Source organism: Leopardus geoffroyi, chromosome D3 (assembly GCF_018350155.1).
Source record: "Leopardus geoffroyi isolate Oge1 chromosome D3, O.geoffroyi_Oge1_pat1.0, whole genome shotgun sequence".
In the NCBI taxonomy this organism is placed as follows: Eukaryota; Metazoa; Chordata; class Mammalia; order Carnivora; family Felidae; genus Leopardus; species Leopardus geoffroyi.
This window is the reverse complement of record NC_059339.1, coordinates 22,621,942-22,649,569: the sequence shown is the minus strand read 5'-3', so window position 1 is coordinate 22,649,569 and position 27,628 is coordinate 22,621,942. Positions and strand designations below refer to the sequence as shown.

Genomic DNA, 27,628 nt, shown 5'->3' with positions numbered 1-27,628 from the left:
CCACTCCTGGGTGTGGCTCCAGGCCCCTCCTCCTTAGCCAACTGTTGGATTGCACGTTACATAATTGGGATTAAGTGAGGTCCCGTGCTTGGCTCTGAGACAGGTCTGGGGGGCAGGCGGGCACAGGATAGCATGCCAGAGGGCATGGTTGTTCAGGCTGGGTGCCTGTAAAACCTCCATCCATGCTCCCAGACCTCTAGAGAAGGGGGCAATGTCAGGAGGAGTGAGGACTTCTCCCTGCAGGCACTCTTTCTCTCCCATCCTCAGTCTCCCCATCTCCCTAATGAAGGGACCCCACACCTGGAGTTATGCAAAGGTCACCCCCTACACCCAGCTCTGACTGGTAAGGGTCAGGGACTTGGCCAGTCCAGTAAATAATTCATTCAGTTTGTTGGGGGTGGGAAACTCACATCCTTTTTCACCAAGCATCCATATTTAAGAAGAGACAGGCTAGTGCAGAAAAATGGAACTCAAATGTGTCCTTGCTGAAGGTTTGTTTTTTTCCACAGGATCATAGGATTTCTATGATGCAATGCTGACCCTGAACCTTCAGCATGAGGAAGGGCTGAGCACCCCCACCCTGTTGCCTGCTTTCCCATCACTGCGATCCCTCATGCCCTGGGCCCTAAGGGAGAGGTGGTGCATATTGATAGTCTTGGGGGACAGTGAGGGTGTTTTTTGAGATTTTTTAAATGTTTATTTATTTAACAGAGAGTGTGCACAAGCTGGGTAGGGGCAGAGAGGGAGAGGGAGAGAGAGAGGATCCCAAGCAGGTTCCATACTGTCAGCACAGAGCTCAACACAGGGCTCAGACTCACAAACTGTGAGATCATGACCTGAGCCAAAATCTGTCACCTGATCTAAGGAGACAGAGTCAAGTCGGATGCTTAACCTACTGAGCCACCCAGGCCTTTGGATTTCAAACGCCTGATCAGTGAGGGGTGTCCACCAAGTATGCGAGGTGATGAAGGAAGCCCAGAGGATTTCCCTGCCTTTTGATTACCGTCATGCTGCTTGATGTTCCACCATTAGAAATGCCTGCGAGGCCCGGCCCTCCTCCCCATTCCTCTATGAGACATCCCTTTCAGGATAACATCTCTGAGTGTCGCTTGTCTCATTTATGGAATGGGGCTATCAGTGCTTGCCCTGTCCTTATGCAGTCAGAGGGAAGATCTAAGGAGACATATAGACTGTCAAGGGTCATAACATCTAAGGGATTATTCTTGTCCAGCTGCCAGAAACTCCAAGAGAGCAGAGGCCACATTGTCAATGGCTATCTATAAAGAAACCAGAAGTGCATCTGCTTGAGATCACAGCATATCCATGTGGTCACCTCTTCCAGGACTTGAGGTGGTCCAGGTGGGCTGAAATGGCCCCTGGGCTAGCCCAGGGATCTCCCAGTTTCCCTGTCTGTAAGCATCCTGTGTTCCCATCCCTGGACTATCTTGGGACTTCTTTAGGCCAGCTGACATCAGTTAGTGCTGCACACCTTCTTTGCTCTGGGCCCTGATAGAGTCTGGCCCAGGAGAAGGGGGGACATCTTTGGCCTTCTCCTTCCATCTGAGGCACCTGGCCAGGCGTACTCAGGAGCAGTTAGGTAACTCCACACCTCAGCCCCACCCCACTTCACATTCCAGCGTCTTTCTGCAAAGCCCCCGGCTGTTGGCCACACCCACTTCCTGCCAGGCTGGTGGCAGATGGAGATTGGGTTTCTCCACTGCTCTCTCATTAGCCCCTAATCCTGCCTATTTCCCACCAGTCTCCTTTCTCTCCCTCATCCTGCTAATGTGAGGTGCCCCAGTTATTTCTAGGGACATCAGAGGCAGGGCAGGGAGAGTCAGGAGGAGTGCCTATTGCGCCCACAGCATCATCATTCATAGCAGCATCCAATAGAACTTTCCATAATGATGGAAATGTTCTGTATTTGGGCTGTCCTATTGGACATATTTGGTAGCTTCTAGTTACATAGGAAAATGGTTAGTGAGGCTGGGAAATATAAGTGTGAATTGAATTAAATTCAATTTTGATTAATTTTAATGAATTTTACTTTAAATCACCCCATGTGGTTTGTGGCTACCATATTGAACAGTGCAGGTTCACTACACTTATTGAAGGCTTATCCCATGCCAAGCTCCATCCTAAATGCGTTACCTCGTTGAAGCCTCAGAACACCCCTAGGGTAGGTACCATTATTAAGCCCGTTTTACAGACAAGCAAACTGAGGTATAGAGAAGTTAAGTAACTTAGCCAGAGTTAAGCCCAGGCAATTAAGTGCTCTGTTGTTGCACAGTCTCAGCTCCAGGAGTTTCCATCCTAATCAGGGAGAGGACCCAGACACAGAAGTCACCCCAATGGGATGCAAGTGGTATTTGAGCGAAAGGAAGGATGTGAGTTAGTGGATTGGAGTAGAGGAAAGGGCATTCCAGGTGGAGGGACCAGCATGGGCAAAGTCATGGGGTGGGAAAGTGAGGAGTGTGTGCAATGCTGGAGATATTGCAGTAAACAAGATGGATTAGGTCTCTGCCTGCATGGAGCTCACAGTCTCCCATTTGTGGAGCATTTCCTCTGAGTATTATTACATCATTATGGGACCATTTGGAAATAGATAAGGGTATCCCCATTCTACAAACAAATGGAAGATCAGAGAGATTAAGAAAATTTTCTGAGGTCACTCAGCCAGGAAAAGGGGAGCCAAGATATGAACCCAAGCCTGTTTGATTGTGGAACCTGCAGCAGAACCACAGCCCAACCTCGCCTTCCCTTGGAAGGCACATTTGTTCCAGGCACATTGTGTCTGGAACATTGTAAGTGCTCAATAAATGGTCTAAATCATCATCGTGTGCTAGGCAGCCTGCGTCCACACCCCTCGGGCTACAGAGAGTTTTGAGGCCAGCAGAATTAATTTTCCTCCTCTGAAACAAAGACCCTGGCAAAGGAGAACCTCCAACCCCCAAACCCAGTACATGTCTTCTCCAAGTAAATCCCCAGATTGTGTTTAGCTACTAGCTTGCCAAACTCTCAGGGGAACATGACAACAGCCACAGAAGCAAACAGTGGCAGGGGGGCAGATGGGGCCACCCACACCACACCCTGGAATCCCTCCTTCTAGGCGGTTACTAGGAAATGTGAAAAGGCTGCCCCTCAGGCCCCTTGGGCCCCAGCATGGTCATATTTCTGCCCACCTTCCCCTAGATAAGTCATACCAGAACCAGTTGGGTGAGTACAGAGGGGGCCCAGGAGAAGCATCACCATGGGGTGACTGTTGCTGGGGAGAAGCAAGTAGGAAGGGTTCAGATGGCTGCAAGGTGAGATGGGGATGGCCTGAAAAGGGGAGATGGAGGGGAACTGGGGGTGCCTCACTAGAGTTCTGATGACACTCTGGGTAGCAATCTGAGACAGTATACTTCCCATCTATACTTTTGGGCAGTTTTGTCTCCTTCTTAAATTAAAAAACTTTAGGAGTGCCTGGGTGGCTCAGTCAGTTAAACATCCAACTTTGGCTCAGGTCATGATCTCATGGTTCATGGGTTCAAGCCCTGTGTTGGGCTCTCTGCTTTCAGCGTGTAGCCTGCTTCAGATCCTCTCTCTCCCTGTCTCTCGGCCCCTCTTCCTCTTGCATGCTCTCTCTCTCTCAAAAATAAATAATTTTTTAAAAATTTAAAAACTTGTGGTGTTATAATTCACATACCATAAATTCACTATCCTTGAAGTGTAAATTCAGTGATTTTTAGTATATTCACAAGGTTGTGCAACTATCACCACTATCTAGTTACAGAACATTTTCATCACCCCCCCCCCAAAAAACAACCCCTGTACCCGTTAGCAGTCATTTCTCATTCCCTGCTCCCCTACTCCAGCCTTTGGCAACTACAAATCTACTTTCTATCTCTATAGATTTCCCTGTTCCGGATGTTTCATATGAAGAGAATCATAGAGTCTTTTGAGACTGGCTTCTTTCACTTGGCATAATGTTTTTAAGGTTCATCCATGTTGTAGTACACTTGTCCCAGCACTATTTGTTGAAGAGATTATTCTTTTCCCATTGAATGGTCTTTGTACACTTGTTGAAAATCACTTGACCATAGTTGAGTGGATTTTTGGACTCTCAATTCTATTCCATTGGTCTGTATGTCTATCGTTATGCCAGTACCACATTGTTTTTGACTACAGCAGCTTAGTATTAAATTTGAAATCAGGAAGTGTGAGTCCTCCCTAACTTCATTTTACTTTTCCAAGATTGTTTGGGCTATTCTGAGTCCCTTGTGTTTCCACATGAACTTTGGGATCAGCTTCTCCACTTCTGCAAAAAAAAGCAGTTGGGATTTTCGTAGAGATTGCATTGAAATTGTGGATCACTTTAGGGAATATTGCCACCTTCACAGTATTAAGCCTTCTGAAACATAAACATAGGTGTCTTTTCACTTATGAAGTCTTTAATTTCCTTCAACAATATTTTGTGGTTTTCAGTGTACAAATCGTGCACTACTTTAGTTAAGGTTATTCTTGAGTATTTTACTTTTTGATGCTGATGTAAATGAAATTGTTTTCTTAATTTCATTTTTTGAATGTTCCTTGTCAATGTGTAGAAATACAACTGATTTTTGCATACTACGCTTGTATTCTGCAACCTGGCTGAAATTGGCAGCTCTAATTTTTTTTCTGGTACATATTCCTCATTGTTTAATTTTCTTTCTTGATCAAAGAATAAAATTAAGTATAACAGTGGTGACGATGATGTTGGTGGTACAGTTGCTTCTGATGTCTGCACCATGGAGTGCCAAGAGCCACGGAGAATCAAAACTCTTGCTGGAGGAGATCTCAAAGAACTCTCTGAGTTGGTGACAAAACTGGACTGGTCAAGTTCATAAGCTCTTTCCTTCCTTCTCTCATATGCTGCTTATCATAGGAATGGGTTGCTATGGTGATAGGAACATGGGGGCGGATAGTGAAGGAGACTGCAAAGTAGGGTAGCTTATACACTTTCCAGAGCAGGAGCTGGCATATCCCTTCTCACAATACCTGGGGGCACCATAAGAGTATTGAGTATTCTGAGTTCTTCATGCCAAACTGCTCTCTGCTTTTATTATCACCCTTGGGAAACCTGGAGTGCCCAAGAGTACTGTGGGGGAGGCTGAGTCTGGGGGTGACCACAAAAAAAACCACCCAAGCAGCTTAATTCCTCTCCCAACACTGAGCAAATAATCCCCAAGTAGTTCAGAAATGGATGGTACTGAAACATAGGCCTGGGTGCCTGGGTTTGAATCCTGGCTTCACCTTTAATGTACTGTATGATTTTGAGTCTCAGTCTTCTCACCTGTAAACTGGGGCAAATAACATCCCCCTCTTATAGGGTTACTGAAATGGTTAGAAGCCAGTACCACCCACTGCCTGGCTCACAGTAAGTGACCAATAGTGCTGGCTTTTATTTTATTTTTTTAAAGTTTATTTACTTTTTAAAGTAATCTCTACACCCCAAGATCAAGAGTTTTATGATCTTCCAGCTGAGCCAGCCAGGTGCCCCAATAATGTTGGCTTTTATGGTTATTGTCAGGCTGGTCACCCAGCCTACCATCCACTCCAGGACGAGGGCACAGCTAGCCGAGCCACTCCTTTCTGGTTCCTACTCCTCTGTTCTGTGGCTGTCCAACCCTCTCGTTGGGTCTCTTGCTGGTGCTGAGTCATGCTGTTATGCTCCGCTTTTTGGCAATGCTCCTGGTATGACCCAACTTCTGGGAGTGGATGGGTAAGGGAGACACCTTGCTCTGGAGTCAAACATCCTAGATTCCAGTCTTTTTTTTTTTTTTTTAATTTTTTTTAAATGTTTATTTATTTTTGAGACAGAGTGCACACTGGGGAGGGGTGGAGAGAGAGGTAGAATCTGAAGCAGGCTCCAGGCTCTGAGCTGTCAGCACAGAGCCCAACGCGAGACTCAAACCCACAAACTGTGAGATCATGACCTGAGCTGAAGTCGATGCTTAACCGACTGAGCCACCCAGGCACCCCCTGAATTCCAGTCCTGATGCCATCACTGAGCAAATAACTGTCTCTGAGACTTACCTTCCTCCCCTATATAACCAAGATGACTATATTTATTTGACAAGGCTGCCATGAAGATTAAACAAGATAGCATAAGGGCAGCAGGCCTACATAGGTGCTCAGTAAATGGTTATCTATTGTTTTTGCAAGGCTTTATTGAGCATCTGGGGAGTGTAGCCTGGACTGGTGGCTGGTGGGGAATAGGAGACAGACACAAGGCAGATAATGACTCTACTGCATGATAAACACTGGCCCTGTTGCTCCAAGAGCATGCAGAAGAGACTCTAACTCTGCTAGAGACCAGGGGGGTTGGATAGGCAAAGAAAGCCCTAAGGACCTTGAGGGTGAACAGAACAAGACTGGGAAGGGGTCCTAGACTGAGGGAACAGCATGAGCAAAAGCAGGGATACAGAAACCAGTCTGATAGATTGAATTCAAGTCGTTGATAAAATTCAAGTCGTTGGGTGAAACTACAATGAGGGTGTCATAGCCAGGTCACAGAGAGCCTTATAAGCCACCAATGAAACTGAACTTTCCCTGGGGGAGAAATGAGGAGCCAGTGAAGGGCCTATACAGGAAGTGATGATCAGATTTTCATTTCAGAAAGATTTTGTCTGGCTGTCCTGTGGACTCTCATGGGAGGCGGTAGGAATGGGCACAGGGAGACTCATGGACTCCTTTCTAATAATCCAAGCAAGAGATGATGGAGGCCCTGACTAGGGTGGCAGGCACGGGATAGAAGATGGAGCCCGCAGGGGTTTAGAAAGAAAGCCAGGCAAGTGGCAGAACCAGGATCTGAACCAAGATGGGACCACCTCTTTCTGCTGCTCCAGATGGGCCCACAAATAGCTCAGGCCCAGTGAATTTTGCCTCACCCCGCCTGTAAAACCAGCCTTCATGCGGGGCGCCTGGGTGGCTCAGTCGGTTAAGCGGCCGACTTCGGCTCAGGTCACGATCTTGCGGTCCGTGAGTTCAAGCCCCGCGTCAGGCTCTGTGCTGACAGCTTAGAGCCTGGAGCCTGTTTCAGATTCTGTGTCTCCCTCTCTCTGACCCTCCCCCGTTCATGCTCTGTCTCTCCCTGTCTCAAAAATAAATAAAAACGTTAAAAAAAATTTAAAAACAAAAAACAAACAAACAAAAAAACAGCCTTCGTGAGCAGGATGCTGAAGGGCCTGGTTCCTGCTTCTGTCACAGGGAAAGAGGCACAGTTGGCTCAACACTACCCCCCAGTGGCTGAGAGCAGAGATCGCCAATGTTAGCTGAATGCCCTCGGCTCAAGCCTGCTTTCTGAGGTCACCAAGTGTGAAGCCTGCTCACCCAGTGTGCTCAGTTAGCACCTGGCCTATCTGGATGGGTGAACCCCATTTCACGTCTTTTTTTCTTCGAGTTTATTTATTTTGAGAGAGGTAGTGTGAGTGAGGGAGGCACAGAGAGAAAGAATCCCAAGCAGGCTCCACACTGCCAGTGCAGAGCCCAATGCAGGGCTTGAACTCATGAACTGTGAAGTCATGACCTGAGCTGAAACCAAGAATCAGATGCTTAACCAACTGAGCCAGCCAGGTGCCCCTGAACCCCACTTCACGTCTTACCTTCCCCTCTTTATGTTGTGAGACATGACAAGTCACTTCCTGCCCTAGGCCTCCCCCTCCTCATTAGTAAACAGGGGATGATGCTTCCTGCATCAGCTTGGGCCTGGCACACGGTAGGCATGGAGCGGAGCTGGCACTGTCCCAACCGACAGAGAGGCAGCTTCCTCAGGCTCTGGTCAGTGCCACTGTGCCCCACTGTGTGCCCTCTGGCCCAGGCTGGACCTCCCTGGCAGGAGCACACCTGCCCGCATTGACCCTCTCCTCCCTTGCAACACAGGGCCGGGTCACCCCTGGCAGCTAACCCGGGTGCTGGCTCTGTGCCACAGGACACCCAGCCTTTGGCCAAGGCACTCCCCCTCACTGAGCCTTGGTTTCCTGACTATAATCTCTGCTTCAGGGATGCATGTAAAGGAGCTGTACAAACTGTGGAGGACCATGGCCCGGAGCCCTGCTGAAGACTTGTTCTGGGCTGCTGTGATTGTCCCACACTGGTGTCCCTTCTGGCCTGGGGACTTGGAACGTGAGCTGAACTGAGGTAGAGTTTTGGGGGCAAGGGAGCCTTTCCAACTGCCCTCAAAAAACCCTAGCGGTACCCCGCTGCTTATCCGCCTGCCTGCCCTGGAAGACTGTGGGGCTCTCCAGTTAGGAGATACGCCCTGGGGAAGGACAGGCCCCGCCCCCATTCCTCTGGACAGGCAAGGCCTATTTCCAACCACCTCATTTTGAGCAAGAGTTTTGATCCATGGCTTCCTGCCAAGATTTTGTCATTCTTTCCTGACGAACAATAAGTCTCTGTTTTGTAACCTCCATTATGAAATGGTTTTATTAACGACTACCTAATGTGTACTCAGTTGTTCACAAAGAAATAGCAAACATCAGTGACCTATTACCGGCGTCAGCCAAGGGCCCTCCTGGCTTTCCTCTGGCTTCAAACACCCCACGGTTGCCCTCACCCCATTCCTCAGTCTGGAAGGCTCGCCCACACCCTCAGCTCTCCCTTCAGGGGTTCCTGCCTCGGGCAAAGCGTGTCTGATCCCCCATCAGGCTTTTTTTGCTGGATGCTCCCCCAGAATTTGGCTCCTGCCCCACCAAGCTGCCCCCCTGAGAATGCCCATCAGAGTCATTTTGGCCTCCCTCAATACAGGCAAGCTTCCTGCTCACAAAGTCGGGTAAGCCCGGCACCCCCGGTGTCCCCAGGGCCTGCAGTGCCTGGGCACTGGGGACAGACTCAGTAAACATTGACGAATGAATGGAAGGAAGAAGCAAACTTTAGGTGAGCCAGCCCCTCTCTGGGCTACTTCTTTTTTTTTTTTTTTTTTTTTTTTTTTTTTTTTTCTGTAAAGAAGTGATGGTATTGAGTAAGGGATGGAGTTGTGGAGGACATGCCCCCTGTCCACCTTGCCAGATAGGAGGTCCTGTCCTCACTTCCGAAGGTGACCACTGTACTCACTGCTTAACATGAGGTGCACTCTGCCAGCTCCGAGATTCATCACTGGTTCCCTGCACCCGACCCCTCTGTGACTTGCTACTCCCCAGGCAGTCCCGTGCAAATTAAACCCTTGGGCATGGTGTGAGCCAATCTGCTACCTACAAGGAAACCAGAGGCTGTGCTGGTGGTGGAAAATGAGCGCGGGTGGTTGGAAAAGCAAGGATCAGGGTTCAAATCCATGAACACCTTGTTTTTAGGCTGGGGTTGTGAGGTTGAAGGGAGGCATTGTGAGCCCCCAGTCAGGACAACAGGTGGGCCCAGGGAAACCTGTCAGGGGAAACCTTACAACCCCCACCGGCCCAGTGGGAAGATGGCTCTGGAACACCCAAGTGTCTCTGCATCTGGGGAGGCTGCACAGAGGGTGGCCACACAGTGCAGTGGGGGCGCTGGGAAAGCTTCTTGCATCGGGGATGCAGGAGCGGCGCTTGGACACAAGGATGTCTTGTGATTTTCACCTGACAGCCCCAGGCTATCTCCTTGGAGCTGGCACAAAGGTTTTTTTCTTGCCAAACTCCTCAAACACCATTGGGCCAGGAATGCCTCAGTGCACCAGCTTTTCGTATTTTATTTCCTTTAGTTAGTTTGCTTTTCACAGCAGCAGAGCCCCTGTTCAGACTATGTGCTGAACCATGGGTGATGCGGCTGCCACAGAGGGCGGGCCTGGGGCCCCGAGGACCTCACAGAGCTCACCTGAAGACCCACCTTCACAAGCCTCATCATTTTCTTACCTGGGAAGAACAGGCCCTGGGAAATCAGGAAATCTATTAAATAGTGAAAATGAAATCACAGAATCTGAGAGCAAGAAGGGGGCTAGAACCAGCTTCTTACTCACAAAGCACCTGGATGTTGCTGTTTGCTGAGGCTTCCGGTCTCTGGCAAGGGTCTCGATGGCCAGGATGTTAATCCTTTGCAGCAAGGATCCCCTTTGACAGGGACATCTGACCACTCAGCAGCTTCACTGGCTCATTCCGGGCAAGGTCTGCTCTGCTGGGTGCGGTTTGTCCAGGAGAGCGGACTGCGGTCCTGACTGTGGGCGTGGGGCACCAGGAGAGCCAGCCTTTGGGAAATGGAAGCCATCACTGGCCAGCTACGGAGTCGCATTTGGGGTGGGTTGGTGGGGAGCTGGCAGACATTAGCTGTCCCTCTAGTGACACACAAAGACAGAGGAAAAGCTTGATGTTTCTCCAAGAAGTAAATCAGAGTCTGGGATGAGTGCCTTGGGATGGCAGCCCCACCCAAGTGCGTTCTACCTTATTCCAGCATGTTCCACCTCACTCCAGCTCTGCTACGATCCTGGTCCTTACTCAGAGCCAGAAAGAACCCAAGCTGAATGTCAGCTGGATCACAGCAGGTGAGGAGGAGGCAGGGGTCACTGAGAATTCCGAGAGACTCAGTCTTCACCCATTTAGCTCTGTGTGGCTGAGCGTGGCTTTTCCTGATGGTTATCCCCGCTGGGCCTCATGCTCCATTTCTGATCTTCCCTCCAAAGGCAGTAAGGCAACTCTGAAGGGGCTTTGGTGCCCTGCCAGAACCAAGACCCTCAGCTCCACCACCCGGCTGGCCCCATCCCTCCACCCAGCTGCCTCCAGCTGGCCTTGTCTATCCGTGTCGAGCCCCCACATGCAGAGATGGGGGCTTCCCTGCTCTTCAGACTTGACGCTGTGCTCCCTGCCCAGCCTGGGACTCATGCACACGCCCCCAAGCCGGGTCACTAGGTGTGGGTGAGTCCTGAGACTGGTAGACCTCATCAGGAGTGACATAAGGGCAGCTTCTGTGGGCAGGACCCTCCCTCAGTGGCTCCTGGTTCATCCTCAGCGTCCCCATTCTCAGTCTCTGCAAACAGGAGATCAGGTGCCTGTCTGAATCCTCAAGGTGGCCTACGAGCTGGATGTCCCCTTCCTGCTCTGCCACCGTGCCAGGTGAGCCCACGAAGAGCTGAGATGGTGATGCGGGGAGGGGGGTGGCTCCTCCAAACACCACGCTGCTCAGGAGGGAAAGGGACAGGGAGGGGGTACTAAGGGGTTGAAGAGCACAGGGACTGAGAGGTATCAGGGGTCTTCATTGCGCTGGGGACGGTCTCCTCGCCTCAAGACCCTGAATCTTCTCTTCAGAGGCCTTGTCTGGGAGCAGCACCTCCACAGTGTAGCTGACCTTCTTGGTGTGTATCAGGCTGTAGGTGTTGTCGAAGCGCAGTACGTCTGCAAGGACGGAGAAGTCGTCAGGCGAAGTAAACCCAACTCATCTGCACGCCTGGTGCCCTTGAGAATGGGCCCAGGGCTGTGGGTGGTGGAGGGTCAGCCACGACCCAGCCCCCAGCCCCCAGCCCACTGCTCAGGACCATCTCCTTGTGCTAACTAAAGGAATAATAATAACCAGCCGGCACGCACCAACCCCTTCTATGCACCAGGCATCACATCTGCGCTCACAGCTGTCTGAATCCTCAAAGCAGCCCCACAGAAGGTACTATCACCCCCATTTTAAGGATGGGGAAGCTGAGGCCTACAGAGGTTGATGGAACTATCTAATGAGTGCCGAGCTAGGGAAGGGAGGGACTAGGATTCCCTTATCCTGATGCTCCAACCCAGATAGGAGCCCTGCTCTCGCCAGAGGAGGGGGCTGAGCTCCATAAGCCACTTTTCCGTCTCGCCTTTCAAAGAAGGCATTCCCTTCAACATCAAGATGCAAAGTGAACTCTGGGAGGTGGTAAGTCATCCAGATTTCTTGGGCTCCACCCTTCTAATTCTCCCTTTCCACACTAGGTATGTATTAAACCAAAGCATTAGTAAAACCTGTGCTCCTCAACCTTGGGTTCCCCTTCTCCTAGCTCTGTTGCTGATTGAGGCGGGAGGTCAGCACGGTTCCTGGGGAATGTTCACTTGGCCTGGGTGGCCTGAGAATGAAGGATAAGCACATGGAAGAGTCATCTCTTTGGGACTCCCACAGTGGGTCTGCTTATGCTCCTGGGCAGGCTGGGACCCCGGAAGCTAAGCCCACGGCTGTTTACTTATCTGTCTCTTAGCCTGTTGAGTGCTGTGTAAGGGCTTCCCGGGAGTTGAGTTTATGGCTCTGAGCTGTGCATCCCACTTTCCAAAATGCATCTCTGCCTTTGTACCCACACCCAGGGGCCACTCACCAGATCCAACACCCTGAAGCCAATTCCCCTGGTAACCATGGGATCTAGGAGCTCACACATACCCTCCCTGAGAGCCAGAAATAGAGGGCGAACAGGACAGCCTGGCAAGAGATATCAGCTCATTTCTCTGCCAGAAGGAGGAAAACAGACTCCAATGAATCCTACAGCTCTTACAGACGCCGGGCTTGAGGCAGGTGAGGCTCCCGTCCTCAGGTACCAGGTGGGCTTTGTAGCGCCGGATGGGGAGCACCTCCACCATCTCCCCCGCCCGCTTCCGCTCACACGTCTTGGTCTTCAGGAAAACCCCGAAGCCGATGTCTGCCCCATGTGATGCGAACTGCCACCTGCAGGGGACAGGGCCCTACTAATGACCACCTGCTGGGGCTCCGGGCCGCTCCCAGCTGGGCCCAGGTGTGGAGTGGCCGCCATCCCTACCTGAGCACACAGCCCGGGAACAGGATTTCGTTCTCCACCTGCACGAAGGAGCCTCGGGCCACCGTCATCTTGTGCTCATACTGCATCCTCACCTGGTTGCGCAGGTAGTAGCTCTTGGGCACCTCACTCCCATAGTTGATCTGTGGGTGAGGGCTGCTGAGTGAGCACTGACCCCAGCCATCAGCCCTCCCTTCTCACCCTCTGGGCACCTGGTACCTTGGTCAGGCACTTGGGGTTGCCATCAGGATCAGTCATGGTCCCCCCAAACTCCATGGGCAGCTGCTCAGGGCTGATGAACTTTGGCAGCTCCTGCTTCCAGTTGCCTGTGGGAGTAAGGTCGGTGGGGGGGAGCTGTGGGGAAATCAGGGATGCTTGACAGAAGAGAGAGGAGCCAAGTCCAGGGAGGAAACCTGATGTGACCTTGGCTTGCTCCCCTGTGCACCTACTGCAGAGAACACCCAAATGCTTTATATGGCCACTCAGGCTGGGGTCTCGGGCTGAAATATCATCTGAGTGTGCAAAGGCCAGCAGGGGTCAGGCCAAAGTCAGTACCTGAGTAAAGAGGATGAGCCAGGGAGAAATGGGGCCTTTCACATTGACCTCTGCTTCTCTGGTAGATGCGGAGACAGGTACAGCCAGGACACCAGGTCACTCACCTCCCAGAATCACTATCTTCCTTTGTGTTTCCTCACTCATGAACATCTTGACCAAGTTGAAGGCCACGGGGAAGAGCTTGGGGGCTGAAACACATGAAGCTCCTTTGGGAAGCTGGGCTAGAGGACTTGGAGGTATAGTCATGGCCAAGGGCATAAGCTGGACAGGGGTTGGATAGATCTAGATTCTGCTATTTCCTGCTGTGTGACCTTCAGCTAGTTACTCACCCTCTCTGAGTGTTAGTGCTATTAACTAGAAAATGGAGAAATGTAACCAATGTATGCATAACACTTGGCGTAGTGTCTGGCTTTCAATAAATGGGTGCCTCCCCTACCCAGTTGGAGGGTGTCAGTAATGTGGATTTCCCAATGGTGATTCTTTTTTTTTTCCACACTCACAGTTTTCCCGAGTTGTCTTGGAATTCTCTGGGGTGCAAGTTGATGTGGCATCTGCGTTAGACCTCACGTCCCACTTCAATTACTTATACTTACTGGGTGCTTCCTATGGGCCAGACTCTGTGTGACTCCTCCATAAAGTGTCTCATTTAAACTCACAGCTGCCCTACAGGGAGGTGCCACTGTACCCCTATTTTACGGGTTGGGAAAACTGAGGCTCAGTAAGGTTAAGTAGACTTGATCAAAATCACAGAGCTAGCTAGACTGGAAAGCAGATCATCTGACCCCAGGACACACATGGTGGCCCCCTCACTCTACAACCATCACAGACAGGGAACATGCCCAGTCAGAGCACGTCTATCAACCAGTGTGATCCACGAACTGTCTGTTGCCACCAATCCACACCCAGAGAGGTAAAGAAAATAAGGGTGTACGTTTAGAAACAGAACTTATTTGATATTTGCTGCCACGCACCAGAGCATGAGTTTGTATACTCCAAAAGTATCGGTCTGTGAAAGGCTGACTGAAAAAACAAAAAACAAAAAAACCTGACCTTCTCAAAGGATGGCTTGAGAAGCCCTGTACTGGGTGACTTGTCCACTGTTCCCCCCTATTCCCCTTCCCCCTTCCCCAAAGAGTCATTCCCATTATGGGCTCACCTCGAATGACAATTAAATTCTTCAGCGTCTCAGGATAATTTGCTTCCAGAATGGCAAAAAACTGTGGCAAGAAAAGTCTCGTCAAGGTCACACTCCAACACACTCTATGCCTGGACTTGGTGGCTTCTAATCCTGCTGAGACCAGAGCCCATGCCAACCCCCACGCCCCCGGCCATCCACTTCCCCCATGAGATGTACTTCATTCTCTGTGATGTTCGTGCTCCTCTTTCTCCTTGGAGGGGGAAACCCCAGGCCAGCTTCTCTGGCTGCTCTGGGGGCCTCTGGGGGGCCAATTCCTCCTCCATGGATGGGAAGCTGGTGTGGAGAGTGGCTCCCTATTAGCCTCGAGCCAGCTGCCTACCTACCTGCTGGTAGATCTCTACAGCTGGCTTCCACAGGTGTTTCAGGCCGAACCCCTCCAAGTCAAACACCATCAGTACCATCTCGATCTTCCTGCCCAGCTACATGGGACAGCACAGATACATAGGTCAGACAATAACTCCAGCCAGGAGGTCCTGGTCAGGGAGACCTGGAACTCACTGCTCCCACCCTCCAGCTACCCTCAACCCCAATTGCCCACAGAGTTTTCTAAACAGAGCCCACCCAGGATCTAAGAAGATACTGCATCTGAGCACTGGCACAGTCTCCTTTATCCCACTGTTTGCTCCACACGATTGCCTGGAATTAGTTAACTGTAGAATTAAAGATATCACTCATCGCTCATTGGGCATCTTCATGTACAATAGCACAGTGTCTGCAGTCCCATGGTGTGTGAAACCAGAGCTACACTGCTGGCAGGCTGTGTGGCCTTGGGTGGGTTTTTAAGCGCTCTGAGCCTTATTTTTTTCCTCTGTGAAGGGGGGATAGTTCCAGGTTCTGACGGAATTTCTGTGAAGATTCAGTGAGATAACTCACAAAGAGCCCTGTGCCTGACACACGCTGGTCCCTGGTAAATATCAGCAGATGTTATTACTAGTATCATCATCACCACAATTATCAGCTCCAACTGGAAACGTCCATGAAGTAGAAGATACTGTTGTGACCCCATAAAGTCAGCCACGTTGTTCGAAAGACACACATCTGTTCAAACTAGGCACTGAATAGGGTGCTTTGCAATTTTCTTAGGCTTGCCACACATCTTTGTGCAGAGGGCCTACTTTGTGTCTGACACCATGACAGACACTGGGGATGCACGCCCGGTCCTCGTCATTAGGCAACTCATCCCACAGTGACATGAGAGCTCCCTGCCAGTGTTCTTCTTAGGCTCTGTAGACACTTAGACTCAAGGCCAACAAATCATGCTTGGCATTGGATTCATTCTGAAGGGTATGAACCGGGAAACACAGAGCCAGGGCAAAGAGAAGATCTGCACAGGTGGGTGTGGGCCCTTCTTGGCTTGGAGTCCCAATGCCCCACAGAACTCAGTATTTCTTTCTGTAGTACTTCCATATTAGCTTCTAGGGATCCACAAAGGATGCACCAAGTTTCAAGGGTCACTGTTCTTGGGGATACCCAAAGCAATAGCTCCCCCGTCAGGTGTTATAGTTAAGCAGTTTACAACTGGGAACATCTTTTCCATAGGCAAAGCTGACCATCCACTGTTCCTAGAGCTCCCAGGGAACAGAACTAGAGCATTCACTGCACCCAAGGTCAACCTCTCACCCAAGGTCAGAGGGGAAAGGGCTTTGGTGTTCCTTGGCACCTGCCAGCAGAGAGTGCCACGCACATGTTAGATGCTCATGGATGGGTAACTTCGGGAGAAGCCACGTTCCACCAAGGCCCAGAGTGCTGAGGCCTGGGGAAAAGAAGAGGCAGGGTGTCCTTCCTACCTGGTCCTGGTGCCACCCTTTGGACAGATCGGGTCCACCATGTGCTGCCCAACCTAGACCCAGTCACTTACCTTTTGACTCTGCAGTTCACACTCCCGCAAAAGCAGCTCACAGATCTTGATGCGCTTCCGGATCAGCTCTTCCTTGGAGGCTGACAGGAGAAGACCCTTGGGGTCAAGGGTCCCAATGAGGTCGAACCACACGGGGCAGCCTTCAGGGTCATAGCCGCTCAGACCACCAGAGTCGTACAGCTGGATCACCTGGGCACGGGGGTGAGATCTTAACTCAAACCAGTCTACCAGGCCATGTCCCTGCTCCATCAGATGGCTGGATGTGAGGAGGTCTGAGGGACATCTGCCTGCCTTGGGGGTGCTGCATGGGGCTCACCTCTGGGGGCTGCCACGTGAGGATGTTGTCCAGGTCCTGTTGCTTCCGGAATTCTATGTGCTGCAGAGAAATTGCAGGACCTGAGGACTGCCTGCTACAAAGGTCTTGAGGGCACCTGAGGGCATCAGGCCAAGTCCCTCTGCCTACAGCCCCAAGACCCTGCAAGAGCATCCCCAGGCTCTACTCACAGAACCGGGAATGGCAATGCCAGGAGGAGGGCTGTGGGAGACCCAGGTCTGATGCATAAAGGGATCCAAGGAGGAAGGGAGGAAACGCATGAGAACAGGACAGGACAAGAGTCCCCACCCTTTGTCGATGATCCCTGGGGTACAGTGTGTGGGAGGCAGGACACTCATGAGTATGGGGCCTCACCTTCCGGAGCATGTCCTCAGATTTCTGCAGGTCAAAGTTCCGAGCTACAAGAAGAGCCAAGGTAAGAGGAGGCTTGAGGCCGGACTAGAACTCACAGTTTCCTGAAAACTCATGAGGAAATAGCGGGGGTGCCTGAGCCTTTCATGACATCCCGAGAATACACTGGGGGTCTACACATTATTTTTAATTTTTTTTTAATATTTATTTATTTTTGAGAGAGATAGAAACAGGATGCGAATGGGTTAGGGGCAGAGAGAGAGGGAGACACAGAATCCGAAGCAGGCTCCAGGCTCCGAGCTGTCAGCACAGAGCCCGACGCGGGGCTTGAATTCATAAGCTGTGAGATCATGACTTAAGCCAAAGTTGGACGCTCAACTGACTGAGCCACCCAGGAGCCCCCTAGACATTATTTTTAAAAGCAAGGATCTTTGGGGCGCCTGGGTGGCTCAGTCGATTGAGTGTCCGACTTCAGCTCAGGTCATGATCTCACAGCTCGTGAGTTTGAGCCCCACGTCGGGCTCTGTGCTGACAGCTCGGAGCCTGGAGCCTGCTTCTGCTTCTGTGTCTCCCTCTCTCTCTGCCCATAACCCATTCACATTCTGTCTCTGTCTCTCTCAAAAATAAATAAAACATTAAATAAATAAACAAAAGCAAGGATCTTTAATCCTGTAGAAGATGTTGGAGGCCCTTGATTTCAGTATCCCGGACTTTTTAAACTGTTCATTCCAGAGGCTGATCTAACCTGTAATATTTGACGTCCCCATGGGAGCACAGACCTCCTCAGTGTTAAGGCTAGTGAAAAGCATGGACTTTGGAGTCAGACAGACTTGGGTCTGAATTCTAGTTTTGTCCTTTTATTTGCTGTGCAACATTGAGCAACTCACTTACCTTCTCTGACTCTTAGTTTTTTAATCTGCTAAATAGGAATAGTATCTTTTTTAGGTATTCAAAGGATGACATGAAATAAAACATGTAAAGTGCTTGGCACATTACCTGGCTCCCAGTAACTTCTTAGTAAATAGAAACTATTGTTGTGACTACTTCTTTTGAAGAAATAAATTCATTTTAATTGAAAATGTGATGCTTTATTTTAAAAACAAAATTTCTAAATTTAGAAAAGAAATTTAACTCCTCCCTTCTAGTCAACACCACTGATTACTTTTTTTCTTTCCTTATAACATTGGCAAGGGTCTAGTTCTATTTAAACTGTAATGTTGTTTGACATCCTTTCCTTGTTCCTGATTTTATTTACCTATCTATCTATTTTTAAATGTTTTATTTATTTTTGAGAGAGAGAGCACGAGAATGGGAGGGGCAAAGAGAGAATGGACAGAGGATCCGAAGTGGACTTGTGCTGATAGTAGTGAACCCAATGTGAGGCTTAAACCCACAAACCATGAGATCATGACCTGAGCTGAAGCTGGATGCCAAACCGACTGAGCCACCCAGGTGTGCCTCCTTGTTCCTGATTTTAAAGAAAACGAATCTAAACCTTCTACTTAAGCATAACATGTATTGTAAGATTTTTGCTACATAAGCATTACCAAGCCAAGCCAAGGAAATTCCCTTCTACTTCTAGTTTGGTAAGACTTTTATTTTGTTTTTATATTATAAATAGGATTTGAACCTTTTCAAATGTTTTTCCTGCATTAAGATAGCCACATCATTCTCATTTTTAATTCTATTAATGTGTGCAATGACACTGATAGATTTCCTAAAGTTGAATTCTTCCTGCATACCTAAGATAAACTCCCCTTCACCATGCTGTGTAATTTTAATACTCTATTGGATTCTATTATGTAATGTTTTACTTAGATTTCCTTACATCTACATTAATAAGTGAAACAAGCCTAGAATTGTCTTTTATTGTCCTGATCTCATTTTGGAATCAAACTTACTCAAGCCTCATAAAGTAACTTTCACTTTTTTTTTTTTTTTTTTTTTTTTTTTTTGAGAGAGAGAGATAGTGCATGCGAGCAGGGGAGGAACAGAAGGAGAGAGAGAGAGAGAGAGAGAGAGAGAGAGAGAGAGAAAGGAGAGAATCTTAAGCAGACTCCACCACCCAGCATAGAGCCCCATGCAGGGCTTGATCTCACAACTGTGAGATCATGACCTGAGCCAAAATTAAGAGTTGGAGGCTTAACTGACTGAGCCACCCATATGTCCCAACTTTCAATTTTTTATATATTTTAGAGCAACTCAAACAATTTATAAAAGTAGGTATTAGCTAGTCTTAAAACTTTGGAAAAATTCACCTGTAAAGCCATTGGGGTCTGAGTTTTGGAAGGAGGGAAGCTTTTTAGTACCACTTACGTGTCTTTAATATTTATTGGCTTTTTACTTTTTTATTTTTAAACTTTTTTTAACGTTTATTTATTTTTCAGAGAGAGAGAGAGAGAGAGCGAGCATGAGTGGGGGAGGGGCAGAGAGAGAGGGAGACGCAGAATCCGAAGCAGGCTCCAGGCTCTGAGTTGTCAGCACAGAGTCCAATGCAGGGCTCGAACTCACGAACTGCGAGATCATGACCTGAGCCGAAGTCGGACATTTAACCAACTGAGCCACCCAGGTGCCCCTTTAATATTTATTAGCTTTTTAAAAAATCTCTGTGGTGTCTATAGATTTTTTTACTGAGAACCAGGGTGTTTTCTTGTTCTGTAGAAAGTGGTTTGGGTGCTGTTGATGGACCCTCACAACTTTTTTAGTAGCACCTACTATGTGTCAGGCTGGAGGTATGTGGCAGGCACAGTCCCTGCCCTCATGGGGCTGGCATCTGAGTGGGAGAGATGGACATAGTCACGGAATGGAGATAAAGAAAACAAAGGGAAGCGACTTCAGAGAGAGGGTTCTCTGTGTCTGGACTGAGGGGGAAGGTTCCAAGTTCAGCCCCAGTGATCACTCTCCCTGTTGCCTGGGTCTTGAGCTAGTGAGGCAGGAAGTGGCTACAGAGGTGAAGTTGAAGGGGACAGGGCCACATCAGCAGGTCTGCCACAACAGACAATGGGAGGCATCAGGACACCTGGTGTCCTTAGGTGTGCTTTTCCTTAGGTCGTTTTCCTTTCCCGTGACCCAGCAGCCTACAGGGTCTATGACTTCACTCCTTTCTCAAGGACACACCAGCTACCTGAAAAGTTGGTTTTTAACCCCAGAAAGACTCCAAAGGAGGAGAGAGGTCTGATGCTGTATCAAGGGGCTTCAAGAAATCTACTGTCTGGGGGCCAAGGTGGGACTAGGCACGAGCCATCTGAGCACCACTTGGCTCTGACAGCCCAGAGAAGGGCTAGAGGAGTAAGGATGGGGTCAGGCATTGAGACCGGGCCTTGTGTGAACCCTTAACCCCACCCTGCTCACCTTGGAGAAGCCCTGAGCAAGAACCCTGCTATATCAAACTTCACAAGATCCAGGCAGCCCAGAACATCTCCAAGACGATTGCCACATCACAGAACCATAATCTATCTCACTGCTGACAACCTTGTCTTGAACCTACAGAATGAAAGTTTTCCCTGGGGCAGCGACAGCCTCATCAAGGGTAAGAAACTCCCTTGGTGACCAGGAACTCCACCCCCAGAGAAGAAGTGGATCTATTTCTCCCCTGGTTTTTGAGAAGCTAGCTTGGGGTCCAACATACCCTCATCTCACCCCCAGTATCATGTGATGGTCCCTTTTGCATCTGTCCTCCCAACCCTTCTTGGATGAACAAAGCCTGACCAAATTTCAGAGAAATGATCTTGCTCCTTTCTGTGTTAGCCAGAGATGTTGGGATTGTGTGACTTCTGAGCGATTTCCTACAATGTTGGTTCCTCCCTGTAGGTCGGGAGGCGATAGCTACCATCCCAGAGATTCTCAATGAGTTTTTTGTTTTTTTTTTTTTTTACTTAAAAAAAAGGAATCTACTGTCCTCACTCCTTCTTTAGCCCAAGAGAATGACATGGACATAACTTGTCAAAAACAGAATAGAAATTGCCACAGCCGAGAGCGCCTAACAAGTTTAATGTGGCATCCTAGATGGGATCCTGGAACAGAAAAACTCAGGAAATCTAAATAAAGTAGAGATTTTAGTCAATAGTCACATATCAATATTGGTTCATTAAGGGGCACCTGGGTGGCTCAGTCAGTTAAGTGTCCGATGTCAGCTCAGGTCACGATCTCACAGCCCATGGGTTCAAGCCCCACGTCAGGCTCTGGGCTGACAGCTCAGAGCCTGGAGCCTGCTTCAGATTCTGTGTCTCCCTCTCTCTCTGCCCCTCCCCTGCTCACACTCTGTTTCTTTCTCAAAAATAAAATAAAAACATTAAAAAAAATATTGGCTCATTAATTGTAACAAATGAACCATAGGAATGAAAAATGTTGATGGGGAAACTGGGTGCAGCGTATATGGGGGCTTCCTGTACTATCTTCGCAACACTTCTGTAAATCCAAACCAACCTAAAAAATAAAGTTTGTAGAAAATGGTAATTTTGAAAAGTAACCAAACAGAACAGAGCAGGAGGGAGGGAGGGTTTCCTCTGTGCAGGCGCTGTGCACGCCCCTGACCTCATATCTGACTCACGGCGTCTTGATGGTGGGAAGCAGTTTTACACCCATTACCCAGAAGACAAAAGTAAGGCTGAGACACAGTGGGTAATTGCCATAGGCACACTGCTAGCAAGGGGCAGAGCTGGGATTCAATAGCATGTGTGCCTGAGTCCAAGGCTGGTTATTATCACCACACTGTGTGTGCACTTTCCAGCCCGGCTTCTGAATTCTCTCCCATTTCAAGTTCAAAATCCATCCCATGGGGTGTGTTGAGTTGAAACGAATTTTTCCCTAAGGTTTCTGTTATTCTAATTTTACACCACCATGGCAATTCCTAGAAGAAACTGCTTCTCTACCTTTAACTGCATCGACTTCCTGAAGTGTTTGCCGGGCACCTGCTCAGTTTCCAGGTTCCCCAGGGGGATGACACAGCCCTGTCTTCAAGGAACTGGAGACAGACCCAAAGGCAAGTCGTGCAGAGTACATTCAGGGTTATCAGACTCAAAGGCCTGGCCAGGCCAGTCATCCTGAGAACTTCCCAGGTGTGAACTCTAACCTCACCTGGACCATATGCCCACCCAGTGCCTGGCATTTGACACTGACAACAACCCTCGGGGAGGTAGCCCCATCCCCACTTTACAGATGAAGAAACTGAGGCTCAATGGGTTTTTTATGCCATGCTGATTTGGAGGGGAGCTCAGACTCCAGTCCAAAGCAGGCTGATTCCAGGGCCTACGTTCTCCACTGTCTCCCAAAGCCCCACCCACTTTCCTGAAACCCTTCTGCCCTCTCTCCCTCTCTGCCCCCTGATGCTGCCAGCCTCACCTCGGAGCCAGCGCAGGAGGAAGTATTCGTCAGCATTGGGCAGGGTGGGCAGCAGGTCCTGGAGGTTGTCCTGGAACTGAGGGGGAGATACAATGGTCAAAGGGGCTCCCAGGACCCCTGTGCTCCCCACCCCATCCCTGACCCTTCCCAAACTCAGTCTGCCAGTCAGTCCTGTCCAGGGACCCTGCAGGGTGGGGGACCCTGCACAACTAGCAGCAGCTGCCTGGACCTTTTTGCCACCTGAGAATGGGGCACCCCTCAGCCCACCATGGCAGGAAGAGTTGGGTCCTTCTCAAACTTTGAAGGTTCTACACCTCCCCAAGATCCTCATTCTAGAGGTCTGAGGTAGAGCCCTGCCATCCCTGTTTTCAGAAAGATCTCTGGAGAAGCTGATGTGAGCAAACCAGAACATCGTAGGAACCTTGCCCTCGATATACCGTATCTCGAGGGTCTAAATTTGGAAGCAAGTTACTTAACCACTCCGAGCCTCAATTTCCTCATCTGTGAAGTGGAGATAAAGATAAACTTGTGCTAATCAAAGGAGTGTGCACAGGTAAAGCACTTAGTGTCAGTCCTGGCTTGCAACAGGTGCCAAAAAAATGTGGGCACTCAGCAAACTTGGGCTGCCCGGAGCTCTGGACAGTGGAGTCTTTGTGGAAACAACCCCAGACAAAGGTCAGCAGGGAGGAACTGAAATAGAAGCCAGGGATGCCTCATCAGGCGCCATGGAGGCTGGAGAAAGAGGGGGGCTGACCTGCTGCCAGAGCTTCTTCCTACCGACAGAGTTTGGGGAAGCCACTGAAAGTTTGGGCACGGGACTGAGGCTCAGGTCTGGGATGGAGAAGAGACCTCACTTCCATGGGGACTAAGGGAGCTGAAGGCAAGTCCTGGAGGAGCGGGTTTGCAGGGGGACCCGTGCATGGGAATTTGGGATTAGAAGCCAATGTTAGCAACGCCACAGGAAGCTAGCTGGACAGCCATCCACCAAACCTCCTTTAGCTTCATGGATGATGTTTCAAATAAGAATGTATTCATGTATTGCTCACATAATTAAAAGCAAATAATAGGATTAAACATCTCCAGTGTTAACAAGTCACATGAATGACAGCACGTGCTATCATCACCCCCAGTCCACCCCCAGGCTCCTGGATTGGAGGTTCTTGCACATTGATCAACTGCAACCTCTGGGCTTCGAGGAGGTTTTTTAGTGGGAGCGAAGGCAGTAACAATACCGGAGAAACAGTAACTCTGCACCCCTCCGCCCTTCCAGATTACCAGAGTCTCCCCTTTGAACCTCAGGATGTGCCCTAGGTCAGGAGGAGCAAAAGTCACATCCCTGCTTTGTGGATGAGGACACTGAGGCTGGCGGTGGAGGGTCTTCCCCAGGGACAAAGTGGGGGAGCTATAAGGCTAGGAGGACTCCACAGTTTCCAATCCCAACGCCACTCCATCTTTGGAAAGCACATCAAGTAAGAGAGAAAGCCACTAAGCAGGTGCCGGAGAGGGTCTCGAGTAACATTGAAGAAAACACTATCTTAACAAAGATGCCATAGGGAGAAAGTAGCCTCTGGCAGTGCGACCAAAGGTGGTAAAAACCAGGCTTCAGAAAAAGCTGGAAGGAAACGCTTCTAGGCATGGTTGTCTAGACCTCTGGGACCATGGGTGACTTCTTCTTTATCCTACTTTTCCCTTTTCCCTAAATTGTACAACAACTACCATTCATTTTTTTTTAAGTAATGGAAAAAATAAGAATAAACTCGTTTTACATTACTTGAAGCTCTTTGACCCACAAGCATCACCATCATAATTCACCCCCAAGTCCAGGTGTCCAGCCCTTCCCATGAGCTTAGTGGCTGGGGCTTCCTTGAGGTCATTGCCAGTGGGGAGGGAGAGGGCTAACCAGGGGACTCCCCCTCCTCCTTCACCTGGGGACACCTCCTTCAGCTAAGGACCCTCAGCTCCTGGCACCTCCTCCTTGACCTGGCAATTCCCTCAGGGACCCCACTCTTCACCTGGGACCTTTCTTTACTTTGCTAGGAATTCACTCAGGATTCCCCTCCTTCATCAGGGATCTTCATTCTTCCCTGGAGGACCCTTCCCGGGGTGGGAGTCACAAAAGAAACTATTCTCCACAAGTCTGAAGCTGTCCAAAGTGTGAGCCAGGCCTGTAACCCTCACTCCCCTAACCTGAAGTCACAGTTTCCAGGCCTTGCCATCTGCAAACCAAATTAATGCTGTGGCACCTAAGACCTGAATATGCTCCTCTTTCCCCGTGGGGTGACACTCTCAGAGGCAGCCTGTAGGACTGTCACCAAAGCTGGCCCATTCCTGTTTAATGAAAACATTGACAATAGGAAGAAGGCTTGGACCCCCGGGGAGCCAGAAAGGCACAAAAAGAAACCAAACAAATGTTGCAATTCCGGCAGGAGATCTGCTAGTCTGTCTGCCCGAGACTGCCCAGAGGAATGGCAGCACCACCCTACCCCCACAACCAGGGGACAAGGGCCAAAGCCCGGGGGTCCGGAGAGGGCAGGAGTGCAAAGCCGGATACCCCCGCGCGGGTAGCCCAGGGAAGGGCTCAAGTGTGCTGCCCCGCATAAGGCCGCCTCAGCAACTGCGTCCCGAAGGGGGCGGGCGCTCTCTTGGGTCCCTTTTCTGGAACAATGGGGGTTCCAGACCTGGTGGGCAGCGTCAGGCAGCTCGCCTCCTCCCGAAGCCTTCCCGCCCGCGAAGCCCCTCACCCTGGCCAGCGCCTCCTGCTGCTGGGGGCTCAGGTCCCCGACTCGGCCGCTCATGGTGCCCGTGGGTGCAGGGGTTAGCGGGGCGCTGGTGTGTCTGGAGTCTTCGTCCCGCAGCCTGGCCTCGCCGCCGCCTGGTTTTGCCCCGCCGATCAGATGTTAGTCCCGCCCCGACGGGAGAGGACCAGCCCTGCCCCGCCCCGCCCAGTTCTCCCCTCCCCTCGGGTTGTTTGGCGGCGGTGGCCAGGACTCACCCTACCTGGGGCTGGGAGGTGACCGGCTCTAGAGGGTTCCCGGAGCGCAGACTCCAGGGGAGGGCTGTAGGTGTCACCACCTCCAGGTGTCCTCATCCCAAGGCTTCCACAGGTTCCTGCGTGGTAGGGGAAGAGGGGCGGGCATAAAGGACATGTGGGCAAGTTCTGGGGAACACACCTAGATCCTCCCCCCCCCCCCCCCCCGCAATATGGAGGGACCTTCTATAAACCTGGCTCAACGCTCTAGGTGATCCCCAGGACCTTCTGCCCTGAGGGACGCCATCCTCCCTCCCCTGGCCTTGAACACAGGCTGGGCCCTGTCTGTGTTCACTGGCTGATAGAAGCCTTGATGTGCCAAATGGTTCCAGCCTTCAAGATGGTCAGGAGGATTAGATAAGATGATCCACCAGGGGTTAGCCTGGCATTGCACCACCAGTCAGTGTGCAATGTTAGGAATATTGTATCATCATTATTATTATTGATGCATTCACCAGAGCAGGGAGCTGCAGAGGTGGAAATTCTGGGACGGCCGCACGCTGGTGAGCTCCTGGGTAAGATCTACAGCCTGAAGGCTGGGGAATGGGAGGTGGCAGTGGATGGCTGGAAGCCCCGGGTGGGGTGATGGAGGAGTCAGGAGGCCAAGGGTGGGAGGCGGCTGACACAGGTGGCCAGGATGGCATCCAGGAACCAGGCAAAGGTCATGGAAAAGGTGAGAAAACAGCTTGGCTGGGCAGGAATTTTCAAGAGAGGAGCAGGTGGAAACTGAAGGAGGAGGTAAATCAAGCCACCAGAACCTTTCTCCCTCTGCCCTCTCTCGAGGCTGAACCAAGTTCTAGACCTGTACTGACCAATCTGGTTGCCATGAGCCACATGGGGCTGTTAAGTATTGGGACCGTGGCTCGTCACTCTCGCGGAATAGAGATGTGCCGTAAGTGTAAAATACACGTTAAATTTTGAAGACTTAACACCCCCAGAATGAAAGATTTCATTAATTAATTTCTTACATTGATTATAATATTGGAATAATTTTTTGAAATATTGGGATAAATAAGATATATTATTAAAATTGATTTCATCTGTTTCTTTAAAATATTTTTTATAATTTAGAATTTTTTTAAATGAATAAGTTTTATTTTTTAGGGCAGTTTTAGATTTACAGCAAAATTGAGTGGAAAGTATAGAGACGTCTCATATATTCTGTTCTCCCCACCACACGCACAGCCTCTGCCACTATGGACAGTCTCTACCAGGGTGGGACATTTGTTACAACTGATAAGCCTATACTGACACATCATTATCACCCAAAGTCTACAGTTTACATTAGGGCTTACTTCTGGTGCTGTACATTCTGTGGGTTTGGACAAATATGTAGTGACATATATTTACCATTGTGGTACCATACAGAATACTTTTACTATTTTCACTAAAAATCCTCTGTGCTCTTTTCTTTTTACTTTTAAAAAAAATGTGGCTACCAGAAAAATTTCAATTGCATGTGTGGCTCACATTTGTGACTTGCATTCTATTTCATTTGGACAGCACTGTCCTAGAGGGATTTAAAATCTTAATTAAAAAAAAAAATTGTAGCCTGGGTGGCTTAATCAGTTGAGCGTCTGACTCATGATTTTGGCTCAAGTCATGATCTCAGGGTGGTGGGATTGAGCCCCATTGTGGGCTCTGTGCTGAGCATGGAGCCTGCTTGGGATTCTCTCTCTCTCTCTCTCTCTCTCTCTCTCTCTCTCTCCCTCTGCCCTTCCCTCTCCGCTCAAATAGAAAAAAAACAAAATTGTAAAAAGCTAAAAGAAAGTGAAACTGACAGCCCATCTCTGGAAGGGCATGGTCTTTGTTTAAAAGCAATGACAGGGGCGCCTGGGTGGCTCAGTCAGTTAAGCGTCCGACTTCAGCTCAGGTCACGATCTCGTGGTCCGTGAGTTCGAGCCCCGCGTCGGGCTCTAGGCTGATGGCTCAGAGCCTGGAGCCTGCTTCCGATTCTGTGTCTCCCTCTCTCTCTGACCCTCCCCCGTTCATGCTCTGTCTCTCTCTGTCTCAAAAATAAATAAACTTAAGAAAAAAGAATTAAAAAAAAAATAAAAGCAATGACAGGGGTGCCAGGGTGGCTCAGTTGGTTAAGTGGTCGGCTTTGGCTCAGGTCATGATCTCACAGTTTGTGGGTTTGAGCCCTGCTTCAGCTTCTGTGCTGACAGCCCAGAGCCTGGAGCCTGCTTTGGATTATGTGTGTGTGTCTCTCTCTCTGCCCCTCCCCTGCTCATGCTGTCTTTCTCTCTCTCTCAAAGTAATAAATAAACATTATTTTTTTTAAA

The 27,628-nt window shown here is 49.7% G+C and overlaps 1 protein-coding gene across 3 annotated transcripts; it reads right to left on the bottom strand.

The window, feature by feature from the left end:
• Positions 1–9,655: 9,655 nt before the first annotated feature.
• On the bottom strand, positions 9,656–25,647 carry LOC123587725 (SEC14-like protein 4). Of its 3 annotated transcripts, XM_045457691.1 has the most exons (14): positions 25,538–25,647; positions 25,313–25,423; positions 25,057–25,187; positions 22,316–22,391; positions 16,979–17,022; positions 16,607–16,666; positions 16,291–16,479; positions 14,756–14,851; positions 14,391–14,451; positions 13,339–13,422; positions 12,899–13,005; positions 12,683–12,822; positions 12,422–12,591; positions 9,656–11,312 (listed from the first exon to the last, which is right to left on the bottom strand). In XM_045457691.1, exons 2-14 carry the CDS (start codon positions 25,401–25,403, stop codon positions 11,173–11,175), a joined length of 1,389 nt encoding a protein of 462 aa, XP_045313647.1. In that variant the 5' UTR covers positions 25,404–25,423; positions 25,538–25,647; the 3' UTR covers positions 9,656–11,172. The 3 variants fall into 3 exon arrangements, with proteins under 3 accessions (XP_045313647.1, XP_045313648.1, XP_045313649.1); XM_045457692.1 differs by lacking the exon at positions 25,538–25,647 and having other exon boundaries at positions 25,308–25,423; XM_045457693.1 differs by lacking the exons at positions 25,313–25,423; positions 25,538–25,647 and having other exon boundaries at positions 16,607–16,721; positions 25,057–25,170.
• Between the last annotated feature and the right edge of the window lie 1,981 nt (positions 25,648–27,628).